Here is an 18431-nt window from a genome sequence, read left to right on the forward strand (position 1 = left end):
CCAGATTCTGCTGTAGTGAATTAAGAATATCTAGTGGATCTACTCATAAAGAAGCATTAAAGGGACACTGCAGGCACCCAGACCACTTCTGCCCATTGGAGTGGTCTGGGTGACAACTCCCACTACTCTTAACCCTGGAAGTGTAATTATTGCAGTTTTTTATAAACTGCAATAATTACCTTGCAGGGTTAACTCCACCTCTAGTGGCTGTCTACTAGACAGCCACTAGAGGGAACTTCCTGACTCATAGCAAAGATTTTCTTTGCTAGAGCGTCCCTGGACGTCCTCACGCTGTGTGAGGACCTCCAGCGTCGCTAAATTCCCCATAGGAAAGCATTAAAAATCGTTTTCAATGCTTTCCTATGGGGAGCGCTAATGCGCATGCATTTTAGATAGTTATATAGTTTATATAGAAATTGCATGTTAACCAAAACCTCTACATATCCTTTAACGCGGTGCATAAAGTTGCATACATGACATTTATTAATGATGGCCCCTGACTCAATTCTAAAATTATGAGACTGACCTCACATGCAAATTGATTCCATAAAAATGAAGCTGTTAATTTGTGTAAGATGGTACAACAGCCAGTTCAAAATGATATAAAATATATAAAAGGTTGTTTTATGCATTTAACTCCTGACCTTATATTTGCATATGTTCCTCTTTATTACACATGCTATTTGTCTGCCATAAAGAACAGCAATCCATACTAAATTGCCTTGAGAATGATTAATACTTGAGTGTTCTGAATGTATCTCTGATGTACTTATTAAACGTATTATTATAATGGAAATGCCCTGATGCTTTACATCTGATATGCCTGTGGCATAGTCTCTATATGATCCCTACTCCAGAAACTTGTTAAAATATAATAAAGAATAAAATATAAAATACCGCCAAGAATATTTCCATAATTCACCATTCTCCTTCCTTTAATTTTGCAAGAGGTGCAACCTGTGGCTTTCTTAAAATCATCTTGATAGATATGACAATCTTAATATCTCACAGTCTGGAATAATTCATTACAGAACATACTGTGTGTGCAATAAGGGGCATCGGAGATTGAGCAAAGGACATTGCAGTACATGTCAAATCAAGTAGCCCGGTACATAATAAGCTGTGCAGAACTATATGGCTTGAAAATGTAGGACATTTAATGATGATGATATACAATGGACAATGATGTGTCAGCAGTAGTGTATCAGAAACATGAATATTGCGAAATGTATTCAGTTATGGTAATATGTTCTTTGATGGGTGGTTGGTGTAGGTGTTGGTAATAAATTAACTAATATACATCAATCACAGGTCAATAAATGTGTGTGAAAACTACCCACATCAAAACAGTCTCGTCAAAAAAGATTTCATAGCAACATAAAAAGCACTGACATATTCAGCAGACCTCTCCTTTGTAAGATATATCATTACAGTTTAATTTGTTTGCACCCACACTTTTCAAAGCAATGTACGAAAGTTTTCCGAAGCAATTACTGCTTAAAAAAAAGAAAGGTAAGAAAGAAAAGAATGTACGGATATTTAATGATTGTCAAAAAAAAATGTGTTTACTTTTTTCAGGAGGAACTCCACACATACATTTCATTAGCATTGCTCACTGTACACATTCACGTCTGGCTTGGATCTAGTAAATCTACTAGGAGACAATTTATCTCCACCTTTACTTTTTCCCTACAACTATGACATATTGTTTGCTTTATAAAAGTATCTGTACTGAGCTACAGATTTATGATCTATACAGTTCATGTCTTGTATTTCCTTATAGGAATGCATAAAAGCTGCTTTGGGATTCTTATTTGGTGTATGCCATATATACAGGTATCCATGATATCCCGGACATTTGTGTACAGCCAGGGCCGGATTAAGAGCACATTGGGCCTGGTGCTGACAATTATGATGGGCCTAGTTACAGAATCTTATCGACTGAAAACACTAAAACAGTTATACCTCCAAATAGTCATGTATCTGATGGAGGCGGTGCTGGAGGAAAACTCAATGGATATGAGAAAACACATACACTATGCTAATCTCTCGCTTTCATCGTTCAAGTAAATCCATATCCCCTAACAGCAGTGTCTGGTGAAGAAGGATTTTGGTGGGTGGGGTAAAAAGGTGGGCCACTGATGTGAATCACTTAACCAGAACCACCCAAAGGGACAAACATGCCCAAAAAGGGGGCGTGTCTGCACAAATAATTAGATGGTCAGTCTGTCTGCCAATCATGCAGGATGACCAACCAAGAGCAAACTGTGCAGACAGCACCCTGAGCTTGGCATAAATGTGTCTAATGATATGCTTTCTAAGGACTGTCCCCTAGCACTCGCTGGTCCACTCCTCTCCTAACCTTCTAACAAGCAGGCAGAAGCTTATGTTATACATTCTGGTACAGAGAAAAGTGCATGTAGTGAGTGTAGAAGAAAGGGAACATGCCACAGTGTTAGAGAGACTGAAGCAGCAAGAGCATTAGCATGGTGCGTAAAGTCAGCTTTACCTTAAATAATGTCATTGTCAGACAGTACATACCAGTTTTGTTCCCTTACATCCCTCTTAAGTTTACATAATAAAGAGCATGTGAAAAGTAGTTATATTATTCATTTTTTTAATTAATGAGCCAATTCCACAGGCCTGGAACGGCAGCTCATTCAGCCCCTATGTTAATCCGGCCCTGTGTACAGCTTCCTCAGTTGGAATGAACACAAGACCAATAATTGGTTGGGCTGTATATTTACCAGAACATCACAAAAGGTGGAACATAAACCAGCAGATGTATTCTCCAACCTATGAATTGACCAGAGAATTCCAAATGTTGGGCCAAAACAGGCACACCTAAAAAATAGCTCAGTTAGTTAGAAAATGTTTTCATAAACAAAGATATTTTGACCTTAAATGTGAAATTCCCTTGTCAATTCCCAGTTTAGGGTATTCATCTGTTACTATTTGCTGCGGTAAAGAAACACATTTGCAATTTATCAACACTAGTCCAGGATCCAATAATTTGAATGTTGTTCCATGCTATGCTTTTTTCCCTCTATATCAACTGTGTCTGGGTACAGTCCAAAACAAAATGGCTGTGCAAGGCAATTACAGGCCATACAGTAGGCCTAATTTTTGGGACACATAATGTCACCATGTTGATTGGAACCACATGAAAATGCTGTATTGTATTATGGCTAATGCGATGCAGAATTTCTGATTGATTTATCACCTGATTTATGTTGCCCATCAATTTGTATAAATGATATGTGTCACGAAAAACATGGTGGATATGGTATCCCTACATATATATCCATGCGAAAAATTCTCTGTAGTGCTCTGTGCATGTCCAGTTGGCTTGCAAGGTTGAGTAGCAGCTCAGTTCGCATCAACATAAGGCCATTTCACTGGTTTGCACACATTTAAATATATTATTAAAAAAAATTTAAAATGCGACAGATCTATTCTGGATTGTATCTTTAAGACCTGACAGAGCAATTTCATTATTGATGTATCATTTTGTTTCACCTGCAGATGCATACAACAGCAGAATATAAACTTGCTTCTTGCTAATTAAATGTCCTATTATAATACAGTATGCTCTGCAAAACACACAGATATACAACACATCCTTTATTCTCAATAACCAGCAACGGATAAGCTTTACATCAGTGCTTCCCTGCCAAGTGTTGTATATCTAACCAAAGGGTAGGGAAACATGTATCTCTTGATCTCAAATTAGATTGCTTGTAAAACCTGCCGACCACAGCTTTATCCACCAAAAGAAGAGGTATATGTATTATTTCCCTTTAAGCTGGTATTAATGATATCATTAACTAAGGTAAAAGTGCACTACATTTCTCGTGCAGCTAGAATCATTAATCCTTCTCGTGCTGCTGGGGCCCACACAGACTTTCAAAGTGTTCCCGGTTTCAAAATTATTTACTAACAAACAAATTAGTTCTGTTAAGGCAATAAACGATAAAACACATGTTTGTGATTTTACTTATTGAAGTTCTCTTACTACATCAGCGACAGAAGATAACAGCGTATTACTAGAAAAAGTCTGTCAACTTGCAGCATGGGGCAAGTCAACATCATGGTCTTGGAAGATGGATCCCTTAAAACAATTTTGAAAAGCAGAGGAAAACCCAAGCTGGTTTAGTATATAGCCCTAAAGCAATTATTTATAGGAGCTGTACCGGAGGGAATATGTGTGCTTGTGCACCTGTTATGGGCATATGCAAATATTACAAGTTTTAGAATGAAAAGTTGTATTTCTTAAACTGTGTACTTGGCCTATAAGAGATTTTGCAAACTGACAAGTTGTTAGAAATGGAACATATTGTTTTTCATAATAAATTACCTCTTACCCATATTCAGTGAATATGGTGTTCAGACTTTAGGATGCCAACTTGTCCTAGGTTAGTGTAATTCCCCAAGTCAGGGAATTTCCCATGTCATGTGCACCCTTACGTTTTAGTCTAAACATAGATAAGATGTTCCCATGTGAAAAGACCAAGTTATGGCCTTGTATCTTTGCCTAAAATGACCTAATTGAAAATCTAAGGTATACATATGTGTACTTATTAATATTAGGAAACAGAGGAGAGATTTTGGAGACAAAGACACTGCTCCATTTTATCATGACTGAGAGGTTGAAATGTTCAGGAGGGTATGTTATTCTATTTTACTGATATTGCAAGCATATCAGTAATCGTATAAGCATATCAGTAATCATAAACTTATTGTAATGGATTATTAAGTGTTATATGTCTATAATTATATTTTTATTTAATAAAATATTTAAAAAGACAAAACTTTATTGCTTCCAAGACAATCCCTATTTTATATTGTATTTTCAATTATTTATATATTTTAAATAGAGGAGCTGCTACTAACTATATAATATTATGGCTAAGATATCTCTATGATTAGACCTGCTTAATTATATGCTTTAAGATATTATAGTGGTAAATAGGGGAGCACACCCCTAAAGGGCATCACATGCTGTACAGTGGAGTAAAATCCCCATTAGCATATATTGTTTATCTCTGGGTCAGCCTTTTAAAACGTCTTTCAAAATTTATCTTGTTCTTTGCCGTGCTTGCCTATATTGAATTTAGCTTAGCATTCGTAAGAGCAGATATTCAACTACACTGATTTTCTTCAACCATACTGAGTTTCTACGATTTGGCAGAATTCTTTTTTCTCTGTGTTTGGAAAGTAAGTCCAACTGAGCACTTCAGCAGCAATAAAGAGTTTGCCTGGATAATAGAAGTTGAATAATTCATATTTCTAATGTCTAAGCCACATACATAGTAAACCTAGTACTACAACTCAACAAGTTGTAAATAATAATATATTTGAAAAAGTGAAAGCTTAAAAGTAGATTATGTATTGCAACAGCTTAAAATTATTGAATAACACCACATGGAGTCTTGCTGCCACAGTCATATGTAGTTTGCACCTCAGGGTTTAATCATAGGGCTTAATTTAAGTGCAGTGCTTCTGATCAATCAAAGACAGACTCAAGGCAACAGGAATCTTGTACTGTATGAAGGCTACCCATAAAAATGCCTCATATAAGCAGGCTGTATTAGGTGGGCTAGAAGCAGTTTGTAAGAAAAATGGGTGACAGACTGACCGTTAATTGCTGAGTTTCTCAATTCTGTGCATAAACATAATGCTCTTTAAATGCTTTGCCCAAGGGCTCAATATCCTGAGTGCTCTTTGTGCTGAACAAGTCTCCATTGTCCCCAGGTGAGTGAAACCGGAAACCAGGACAATGGGACAGGACCCCATATCTGTGATGGTCTTACCTTTTAGCTTTAAAAACAATTATTAGGGCCTCCACCTTTTTTTCCCTTCCCCCTTTCCTTGCTCCTTCCCTAACTTCTACAGATGCAAGCCCACACAATCCTGTGTTCTAATTCTTATTTTCTATCTCTAGTCTTTCTTGTATCTTCTATCTACTTGATATTAGTTTCCATATATGTATACTAATTGTTGCTTTTGTATATATTTCTCTAATTTCTCTATTTATCTGGTTCCTTTTTTCCTACAAGCTCACCACGGTTCTTGGTGACAGAACTTAAATTCATGAAATAAAAGAGGGGAGTGATGTCAGGGATGGCAGCCTAACTAACAGCACATGGGAAAGTAGTCATGGATGTAGCTGTGGTTCTCAACATAAATGGAAAACCTCGCTCATGAAAATCTCATTATCTTTATTTCACCACAAAAATATTTATCTTGCCTTTTTATCATACTTTGCTTTTTACATTTTTTGACATTTACTGCGCCTTGTACTCCATTACATTTTCAAAAAACATGTTTAAAGAACAACAAAAAACAGCAGTGCATACTGGTGATGGACAACCAATGGTGGCACGACCTACCCTCTGTGCCACCCAAGACCTTCCTTCAGCCTCTCCTCAAGAACGTTTCTTCTCCTCCAAAAAACACGGTTATTAAAACATTATTAAAACACCATTTTTGATTGGAGTAACCTTTTAAAGGGACACTATAGTCACCAGAAAAAAACTACAGCTTAATGTAGTGGTTCTAGTGTCTATAGACTGTGCCATACCAGGACTATAGTGTCAGGAATACATGTTTGTATTCCAGACACTATAGTCTTAATTTAAGTAAATATCACAATGATAGGACATAGTGTGTTATATGACTATTTACTTTGACTGTGCCAAGTCTCTTCAACTATCTTGTTGTGGTTAAATTTGCCATTACAACTTTGCACTGCAGAATTAACGGAAGCTTTCTGTATCCGTTTAGAGTTGCTGATGGGGTTTAAAGCCATTTGACCATGTCTAAAACATTAAAGGGTCACTCCAGACCCCTAAGCAACTTTAGCTTGCTGAAAAGCAAGTGTGTCCTCTTTTTTCATATTGCAAAAAGTGCAGATTTCAATAGAACATTACTCTTTTATTAATAAACCTAGTTACACCCCCTTGGCTTTCAAGCAGCCAACAGGTAATGTTACTTCCTGGTTTGTTTAGCTCAATGCAGCTGACCTCAAGAGACAGCAATTGCCCAGAACACCTGCCCTGCAAAGACTTCTCATTGAGCTGTATTTGGGAAGTCTATGATTGGACAGTCACAGAAAGTCTGGGTTAGAAGGGGAGAGCTTGTAAAGGCAGCAGACAAGAAAACTGCAGATTTTGCAAACAAACAACCTAGAAGTACAGCTAAAAAGCAATGAAACAATATAAGAATATTTTGCGATGTGCATGAGAAATGGACAGTGCTTAAAAAGAGGTGAGAGGAGGAAGGAGAAGTGGAGAAATAAAGCACCTATCTCATCTACTATCTCTGCATTTTCTCACTGCAGCTTCAGTTCTAAATATATTGGCAAACGATGGATCAAAATAAGGTTAGAATCCGTTCCATTGTGCTTTGGAGGCATGACTCAGACCCACATATTAATCATCAAATGGATAAATCCTGCAGCAACATCATTCAGCTAAATCAAATGCTACAGCCAAACTCATTTAAGGTCTATAGGATTTTAAAATTGAATAGGCATGTCTGGAGTTTCATATGGCTGCTACGGAGGGCAGTCAATAAGGAGAATGCTGCTGTAAGTGTTGCCCTGGTAATACTGTTGATGCCAGAGGTAACCGACATGAGCCATTTAAATAGAACAAGTCTGTGCCAGACAGCAGTCTCCTAACTTTTTTTATTGCATGTGGCATGTACACCAGAGGACAAGCTGGCACTTCAATTTTAAAATCAAAAGCCAATGTACGAGCAATCAATATCATTTACAGACACTATGTTTTGGTAGGAACTGAGCAGAACAGATAGGGAACCTCACTTATAGCAGCTATAAAAATCAGCTTCTTGACCTTTAGATTGCCAGACATGCTAGGAATGCTCATAAATGAAAGTATTACCATAAGAACTATCCTGATTCTAATTATAAAATGCTAATTGTTCAATACATTGTATGGGCTGCCATTAGAAATTTTGGGGCCTCTTACACAACTCAAGACCAGTGCACTAAGGGTGGTCCCCAAAGCAATATATTTAGTTTGGCAATAATACACTATTTACATTTTCCTCTTGTTATTATATTATACTGAGTGACTAGTGAGTAAAACTTTATATTCCCAATAATACACTATTTACATTTTCCCCTTGTTATTATATTATACTGAGTGACTAGTGAGTAAAACTTTATATTCCCAATAATACACTATTTACATTTTCCTCTTGTTATTATATTATACTGAGTGACTAGTGAGTAAAACTTTATATTCCCAATATATCTGATTTTTACAAGTGTACATTGTGTAAGTGTCTTTTTTTTATTTCACTTTGCGCACTTTTTGAATTCACTTTAGTCATTAAATTGTTAACCGAATTTCCAACTCCCTATTAGGTGCATTAAGTATTCCCTATTTAAAGATTCATCCCTCCTAGTAATGGCCCTCAATTAATGAGTTTGGTTAATGATTCTCTGCTTGCTTTCCTAGCCTCCGTTCCGCCACGTCTCCCCCGAATCCAGCCTCTCAACACCCGTCTTAGCCCCCTCAAGTATACTCCCCTCAGCTACCTATTCCCCCGCAACCCTCAACATTATCTGTGGCCTCCCTGACAACTCTCTTATTAAGGTTCTGGGACTTAGATCAAGGTAATAACCTTATTCAAGCCATTGCACGTTTCTAACTTTCTTCATAAGTCATATTTTGATATTATATTGAAAGTCTACTGTTTTGCAATAGTCCCTAATGAGTAGTCTCATTTAAAGTTGCAAGCATCCATTTAAGTTGTCTATTTTCAAATTGGGTGAATCTATACTAAGTTGAGCTTTTTTGTTTTGTTTTGTTTTGCTTTTTTAAATAAGTTGTATTCTTTAAAGCCTGCTGATAAATAAGGTTTATATTCACCTTCCATATTTCTCTCATCATTTTGACAACTGTGACAACATAGCAGGGACAGTTACTCTGCAAAGGAAATGTGAGGTAAGTGATTCCTAAATTCTGCCACATAGAAGGCAGGACGAGTTCTTACTATACTCGGGGGCCCGGTCCCCTTACATATGTTCTGGTTGTACCCTTCTAATGGCTGCCCTGGACATGGTTACCATATTTATCTTCCTTTATGTCTCAACATCTAATGATTGACACAACAAGAGGACATAGTCTTAAATTAGAGGGACAAAGGTTTAAAAATAATATCCGGAAGTATTACTTTACTGAGAGGGTAGTGGATGCATGGAATAGCCTTCCAGCTGAAGTGGTAGAGGTTAACACAGTAAAGGAGTTTAAGCATCCGTGGGATAGGCATAAGGCTATCCTAACTATAATATAAGGCCAGGGACTAATGAAAGTATTTAGAAAACTGGGCAGACTAGATGGGCCGAATGGTTCTTATCTGCCGTCACATTCTATGTTTCCATGTTTCTATGTTTCTATGATATTAGTGAGTATGCTGTACATCTCTAAAATAATTATGCACCTTGGGTCAGAAATCCTTCACTCATAAATTAAATAGATGATCATTAGATACCAAAGAATAGTTGTGGTGGCATTAAAGGAACACATCAAACCCATAAAGTACTAAAGCTCGCTAAAATGATTTTGGCGTTAACAGAGTATCCCCTCTGTATTTGTAAAAGCGTTGATTTCAATAAATGTCCTATGCTGCACCCTATCAGATAGCTAGGAGGGTGCTCTTGCTTCCTCACTTTGAGTGCTCTCTCAAAGCATACGACAATGTTCCTCAATGAAAAGCTTTTCTTTCCTTCTCTATAAAATATAATGAATTGGCTCGAGACCCTCACTAGAGAAGATCTCTTAGATTCAGAGCAGAGCTGCAAGAAGTAACTCCTCTCACCACTAGCTTAGAGGAAAGTACCCTATTTTAGTTAGAGGAATTGAAGACTCCTAAAGTACAACAACATACCTGCACTAGAATTAAATGTATTTATTTATAACACGAGCATTCCTTTAACCTGTGTTTCTACCGGAATATAGGACACATTTTTTGCCAATTACAGAAAAAGACAAGACACGCTGACCCATGCATTCTACATGTTCTGTATGCTGTGTCAACCCTTGGTCGTGAATTAAGCATGAACAGATGTACTCTGCTTTATCCTCCAAGCAAAGTCCGTCGTTCATTAGTCATGAGTCTATTGTGGTGTCCATTGATAACATCACAAGATGACTTGAAAGGTCTCACAGTTCTTTGTTTGGTTAAATAGTCACCGCAAATAGCTGGGCCTTTCCGCTGGATTTGGCAAGTGATCTAGAGCTGTTGAAACTTTGTTCTGTATTCTTTACAGGTATTGTATATTAGAATACACAGTCAGAGCACTTTATTAAGAAAAGATCAAAAAGGATATTTTTGTAGCAAAAGAACAATGGACACCTGCATCATCTCAAGAGGATGTATGAGCAAACTTATGACTACCTGGACTTGTGATATTTCTGTGCAGAGGCTTTGAAAGCAGGATATTTGCAGCAATTACAGAAACATCAAAGATATGCATTTTTCTATTGATATTATTTTATTAATTTTATTTTAAGTCCATTTTAAAATATTTTACAATTCATTTAAAAATATTGAATTCTTAGATGCTGGAAACTTGGTGAACGAAAAATGAATGAGCAAGGAGATGCAAAGAGTTAGAAAAAAAATCAATGTATCCCTGCAGACACATATAAAAAAAAAAAAAAAAAACTCAAATTCAATTTGTGTTTCACATATCAGATTTCAAGCACTACTGCATAGAATTGGGTCCAAACTTCGGACCATGACCTACCAATTACAGGGCTCCTTGTCTGGTTTATTGTGACAAATATTCTACTTCACTGTTTGAGACAATGTGTAGACACCATACCATTGGTGAATTTCACATCTGTGAGGAATTCTGTTTAATCTGTGTAACAGAAGGTGCATACCAAATTAAAAACCTTTATCATTTATCTTCAGCAGCTAGTAAATATTCCCTTATCAGATGTTTTGTGATCTCTGCAAATGGAAAAGAAATCTGATTAAAGATTTAGTTTTTTAACCCTGCATTTACTGCATCGATTCCTATTGTCTCTTAGCTGATAAACAACCACATTCTATTTATTTTCTGTTTCTTGAGTTTATACACAGTTTGGAATATTAAAAGAATGAATAACTATCTTTTTGAGATGTTGGGAGGTAGACAAAGCTATGAAACAATGGGCAGAAATTAAGTAAAGGCATTGCTTCTACCTGAAGCAATGTAATTTAATTATTTCGTATGAATTGCTTGATTTAAAAGACTTTGTGGGAAGAAGAAAACGTGAGTGTGGTGAGACTGTTTATAGCTAGTTTAATAATGACTGGCCACAAGGAAATCATAATTAATGAATACAACGTAATACTCACGGCTAAAGGCAACCTACTTCCCCATGGGGAAAAAAAAACACTTTGCATATAGTACCACAAGAAGACAGGCAAACTATTAAAAAACAATTAAAAAAAAACATGTGCTCTAAAAAATGTATAGAATATGTTATTTTTTATCTACATTTATACTATTTATCTATTTTTTTTGCATTATCGTCATCATATAGAACTTAAAACAAAAGTCTCTGCTCATCCATTCTAAGTAACATGGAATTCAAACAGGTATACTGAAAATGTATCTTCATTAGTCATTCCACATAGTGTCATCAGATAATTCACACAAATTTCCTCTTGACTGCATAGTGGAAGTTTACTAATTAGTTCAAGTATGGGAACTTCACTTTATGATTGCTGGTTTTATATTATCTTACTGGGCCTCTTTTTTTTATCAATATCTGTCTCAGAGAGTTTAAAAAAAAATCATGTTGCAACTTCAAGATGGCTGCCCACCACATTGACAAATGTTTGGGGCTGCCATTTTGAAGTTGCTGTGGCTTATTTAATTGGAAAAACTATAAAAGTATACGGAGTAGGCTTTCGAACAGATTTTTATAAAATTTGATATGTGCATGAGCCATTTCCAGTAACAGAGAAAAACACATCTACGGCCATGTTTAAAACAAATGGTGTCTGAAAAAGGTGTGTGTGTGTGGGGGGGGGGGGGGGAGGGGGTATGATTGCCAGATTAAGATCAATTATAAGTCAGTACAGATGGTAACTGCTCTGCTGATAACATGTGGTTCTTTCCAAAAAGTGCTTTGTCATTTGCAAGCATGTATTCTATTGAATTTTACTTGCAGGGATATGTGCACTTGGCCACCTCAAGCTGTCATCACAAAGTACAGGATATAATTAAGCTCTGGGAATGTAATTTGTTATCAGCAAACCCTGAAATTGGACTATTAAGGCAAGCATCATTGGGTATATCCATCTTACCTACTAAGGGTGAGCTTAGCCAGCATATAACATTACCCATAACTCATTGCCAGTATGACCCAGCCTTAGCAGCAAGCCAACATAATTACAAACTAACAAGTTAAAAATCAAGTGGCTATTTTCAAACACTCTATTAAAGAAAATTAAAAGGACAATCCAAACGACAGATACATCTATGTTATTTGAATAAGTCATGGATCAAAGAGGTCAGCTGTAACTTGACTGCTGCATAGAAAGTTTTATATTTGTAGCAATCTCCAAAATGCACTACAGCTATTTACAGGTGGGAGCAGAAGGTGCAGCTAGCTAATCGTTCGGCCAATCCATCCCCTCCAGGAGTCATTGTTTTTGTTTGCTTACTCTAAAATTCCAGGTAATTATGTTCCGCAACCTGAGAGTACAGACTGAATTTATACTTGCCTGAAAAATGCATACCTGCATAGGCATTTTCAATAACCAAGGTTTTAACTTTTCCAAAGCATACAGGGTTAGTTAGTAAAGTGAGAATTCAAAATTATTTTCAAATTATAGGCCAAATTTAGCCAAATTTAGCAGCATAACTCACTTTTTCCCATTCTGCTATTTTGGATTTAAACCTGAAATGTATTGTTTTTTTTTTATTATATAAAAAAAAGTAAATATAATAAATATAATACATATAATTACATATTATCTTGTGCAATCTTCAATATAGAGAGAAAATGGCATAACCACATGCATATACAGACATATATGGCAATAATAATAATAATATATTCATATCATATAATGTTGATGCTATTAATTTAGGACTTACTATATCTTCATCTGTTCATCAGGTCTTACTTATATATTTATATATCTCTTACATAGCAAACTAATATCGTAAACTGACAAAGACAATCGTGAAAGAAAAAGTAAAGAGAAACAGGGAAAAGGTCAAATAAAGAGAAAAGGGGACCCAGTAACGAGGGGATATAAAAGTCCTTAATTTTTCTCAAATTTTCTGTCCCATTTAAAAAAAAAAAAAAAAAGGTATCGGTACCCAAACAAAATTTGGTATTAGAACAAAATCACACGACATTAACCTCTTTGGAACCTCATTGGTATGATGCATCGCTCCATTCTGTCAGCAAACAGAGCTGACAGGTAAAGTGAAGTTAAATTTTCATTTAATTTACATTGTGTTTATAGTTTTTCTGCATCATGTTATGCATGTAAGGAATTATTAAACTGTAAAATTTGTGTTAAAATGTTGTAATTTTAGGGGTCTGGAGCAGATGAATCTAATTTACATTAATTCTTATGGTAAATTTTGATTCGGTTTTCAAAAAGCCTTCTGGAACGGATTAAGTTTGAGTTCCGAGGTTGCACTGTACTAACATATTGAAACTTGTATCAATGTGAGACATTTCTGATACAGCATTTGATCTCTTTCAAAGCACATTTCTTAATCTCAGTATGTGAGATCTCAGTAAGACTCTTTAATCAGTTACTCGATGCAACGCCAAATTTCCACTGAGATTTAAACAGCTGTCCCTAAGTAGATTTGCTGCCATTTACTTCCATAGTTTTGGCATTGCTTTAAAAGTTGTTTTATGATGCATCCATAGGCCTGAAGGAATCCAACTTATTGTACAGTAGTTGGACGAAGCACACATTGTGTACTCATTTGCAATTCATTATTCTGAATCCCTGGCTGCATGCCGTATTATTATGTAGTAAATCAGGTTTTAGGATCAGTCCAGTGCATAGGACTCTAAGAATAAAAGTTATTGGCCAAAAATAAAAATAAACACTAATCAAACTCTATATCTCTATGGCAAGTTCTTACTTGCAATAGCTAAAGAAAAAAGAAAGAAATTAACTAAAGCAATACAATTAACCGAGGCAGGGATTTTTCCCCCACATATAAGTAGACATTGAAATTATCATTAGTTCGCAAATCTGTGAATGTGCACTATAAAACAAATAAAATATGCACATTTCAGTAGATTTTACATCTATATCAGTCACCAAATCTAAAATAAAAGTACATTTGCACAGTTTCTACTGACTCAGTGAATACCAGAGCAATTAGGCCGTACATTTACATACAAAGAGACACGTTGGCACTACGAAGCATCTCTGTGCTTTTTTAGACCTTCTAAAGGCTATGTGCTGAATTATTCATTTGACAGGGTGATGTAATGCAATGAGTTTCTTCACTATATACAAATTATAAAATGTTAAACTGCAACACACTCCTAGGCATGCTTCATTTACTTCTACACTATAAACCTTTATTTGAAGGCTATACATCAGCAAACTGCATATTGATTGGTTGAGGACCCTGTCCAATGCAATCTGTGTGCTGTCATATCTCATACCCTTGTTAAATGCTGTGATTACACTGCACATGCAGGATAACGGAAGAGAACACAATGGCTTATTTTCCTTCTACTGATTCATTAGATAGCAGAATATATACAGCCTTTGGAAGAAGCATAATCACATAACTTAAAGAGTTATTCCAAGCATCATAACAACTAGAACCCACAGTAGTGGTTAGAACATCTGGAGTACCCTGACCCAGTTCTCTTCAGGTTCCAAGACTTCTATCCTGCTGGGCCATGCACTGCAGGCTTCTGCAGAAGCTGGAAGCCAAGCCAGTCATCTTTTATTGGCTGGGAGAATCAGATGGCCACAATCATCAAACGAATGGCACACTGTACATCAAAATGTGCACAGAATTGGTCATTGCCAGCCCAGAACTCTTGTTCCAGGCTGACTAATAATGCTGGCGGAGGTGGAGTTAAACCTCCATCATGCAAAGGATTTAAACTTGATATGTGCATACTGAAACAACAAATATACAGACTCCAGGCAACATGACCACTTTAAAAATCACTTAAGGTGGGCATGTTGCTTGGAGTAACCTTTTAAGGTATATTAAATTAGTCAGTTACTGATGGTTTTTAGCCTTTTGAACAATTGCTATTATTAAATTATTTTAAATATAGATTTTACGGCTTTACTGTACAAGCAGCATGTGATGAAGACAGTGAACTTCTGATGTCATACATGCGCACATATTCAATATTTCACCAGCAGAAATTTATGGAGTTGTTTGAGCAGGGTATTCGTCTACCTACTGTGAATGTATCATTTTGTAATTGTTTAATTTACTGTAAAATTTCCCTCTTTCATAATGTTGTAAAGCACTGTGGAATAAGTTGGCGTTATATAAATACCAATAATAATAATAATAATAATAACTTCAAAGTAGTCGGCTCAAAACTCTGGGAAAAATCTTCTAGATTGAACATTTACATTTCTGAAAATTGTTAAGGTATTATCTGTGAGAAATATTTGTTAAAGGGATGGTGAAACCACTTTGCTGAATCCCTTTTTAGAGAAAGTCAAATATCCACTGTGTTAAACCAAAGTAAATTACTTATTGAAACATGTTTAGACATTGGCTGGCATTGGCGACATATACGATCTGTTGCTTGCCTTAGATTGATAGATCCCATGGTGCACAGTGTGTATATATAATATATTTATGATGCACAATGGTGAAGCGTGTATCATGGTAAAATAATTCCATCAAGGGGTTCTAGAGACATCATTATAAATCACAAGTCCAAAGGTCATGCAGTTCATGAATGCCTCAGAATCTCAAAACCACATATTTTCTCCTAACACACATTTGAGCATTGTGTCTGTTTTATATGATATTTTTTCTTGTAATTAGGATTAGGGCTAAGGTTGGGGCAAGGCATTTTTAAACGGAACACCTGAATTACTATAACCACTATAGCACACTGCAGTGGATATGGTGCCAAAACTGCCCTGGAACCTCCCCCTCCATTGTAAGTAACCAAGCCATTTTAGATGTTTTGACTCTGTATCTGGGGTTTGCTGGGTGCCACTCCCCAACTCCACTACTGCTACAGGAGAGCTGGAATTTCTCTATCTGAGCTAAGCCCCACTCAGAACTGGCTGAGAGCGATCAGCTGATGCTAAACAAGGGCTTCCATCTTCCTGAAAGTTTGAGTGGAGGCGGGAAGCGGCACTCAGTGAACCCAGGTAAGAACTCAAATGGTTCTAAACCATTCTATTTGCAACTGCTGTGTTTCATTCAGATCCTCTCCTGTTATTGATATACCACGAGAAGTGCTGTGTGGAGATAGAGAAGACCGTTTAAGAGATACTGATTTATTAACAGTGTATTGAATGCCATATTTAAGGCTGTCCGACCATGTTAATTATTTTGGAATAATTATTTCATGTTTACTAGTTAGTAAATTATTAAATGAAACACTTTTATACTTTCAGCTGAACATTTTTTTTTTTACAAATATTAACTTGGTACATAAGAATGCAAGTTGTAATAACCTGCATCAGAAGGCTCGCAAAATTATTTCTAAAGGGCTGTATTAATAATATTGTAATAAAGTTCTCGAGCAGCTTTGTTTTGATCAGAATATCAACATTAAAAGCAAGCTGCTCAAGCAATTAACTTGATGGCTCCATTATTGCAGGTGAGAAACAGGGTAATTGAAAACAAGACTATTTTCGAAGCACAATATAGCTAAAAGGTTAAAGAAAAGAGGTTAATATCAATCCATATCTCCCGAAGTCCCCAAAAGTATAATTTGTTTTAGATGCAAAAATAACACAGAATAAAAACAATTAACCGAGTCACTCATTATGTTGTTTGCGAAGACTGCTTTTTTTTTTATATAAATATTCCAACATTTATAAGAAAAAAATTATAAAAGAAACACCATACAGATTCGGACTAGGAAAATGATTAAATAGAATAATTACGAAATAAATAGTCCATTATCATAGGCAATATATTCCGTTTTACATCTTAGATTATTTCCAAAGTGCCGTTAAAATGGTTTTCTGCAGCGGAATTCCTTTGAGAAATGAAGGAGCTTAAATATAATTATTTCTTTAAAATGCTAAAGCAATCATGCAACAGATTCAAGAAAATAATGTAATTTACCTATAACTACATCATGACCGTCCACAAGGCCTGCTGAGAACAGCTCCTGAGAAACTCCATCTGCTGTGTCTGTGAGAACAGGAAAAAAGCCCAATATTAATTATACCTTCAGGATACAGAGCAAGCAAATCATCCAGCAAAGCGAGAATGCATTTCTTGTTGAATCACAACAGCATTGTTTGGAGTAAAAGGTAAATTCTGACCCTGTAGACAATATTGCAATTCACAAGAAATATTGCAGCATGCATTCACCTGCATTCCAATCCTGTGAATTATTTATCTACGTTCAAGATGCAATTCTAAATGATGTGCTCAAATAGTCCGTAGGAATTCTTTTTAAAGATATGGCTAAGAAACTTTTAATCTCAAAGGATGCTGCACACACATATAAACCTGTTATATATGTATACAGTAACATACATACACAAGCACATTAGATAAATACTTACGTACATTGTAAATATTTATATATATATATATATGTGCTCGGAATTTAATACGTAATGGATAGTATCTGTAAGGGCGATGTTGGTTGTGGTGTGCCGAAACCAACGTATGAGTGGGCCTGTAAATAAAAGAGGGCCCACCAAGGAGAATGTAATTATAACAGGGTGTAGGTGGGTGGGGACAATCAGCTGAACGGCAGAGGTGAGTAGGGGCTGGGAGTTTAAGTAGTGGACTTACTCCTCCCACAAATTCAGGCCTAATGGCCTTTCTACTTGTGCTCGGAATTTAATACGTAATGGATAGTATCTGTAAGGGCGGAGTCGGTTGTGGTGTGTCGAAACCAACGTACGAGTGGGCCTGTAAATAAAAGAGGGCAAAAGAGAAGTTCATGAAAATACACACTTTATTGCCTTTTTTACATAACCAAGTTCCAGAAAGCTTGACGAAGCTCTTTTTCTGGTCGTGGAATATAAGTATGGTATATGGAGGATTTCCATCGCCCCAGTCTCTTGATGATGTGAACCGGTGTATTAGTGCTGGAGGCTGAAGAGGCGGCTCCTATGCGAAAGGAGTGCCCGGAGAATGAAGTTGGATTGAAACCCAGTTTAGATAATAGTGTTCTGACGTGAGACATGAATTTAGCAGTGGTAAGCGGGTGCCCTTGTAT

The 18431-nt window shown here is 36.2% G+C and overlaps 1 protein-coding gene across 2 annotated transcripts in view; it reads right to left on the minus strand.

Moving 5' to 3' along the window:
- The window catches only part of STK39 (serine/threonine kinase 39), a 281003-nt gene that overhangs the window by 52727 nt on the left and 209845 nt on the right, over positions 1–18431 (minus strand). For both annotated transcript variants that reach the window (XM_063429695.1, XM_063429696.1), the window contains one exon: positions 17318–17386. In XM_063429695.1, the coding sequence (XP_063285765.1) occupies positions 17318–17386 (69 nt within the window). The remainder of the gene's footprint in view (positions 1–17317; positions 17387–18431) is intronic.

Source organism: Pelobates fuscus, chromosome 8 (assembly GCF_036172605.1).
Source record: "Pelobates fuscus isolate aPelFus1 chromosome 8, aPelFus1.pri, whole genome shotgun sequence".
Taxonomy (NCBI): Eukaryota; Metazoa; Chordata; class Amphibia; order Anura; family Pelobatidae; genus Pelobates; species Pelobates fuscus.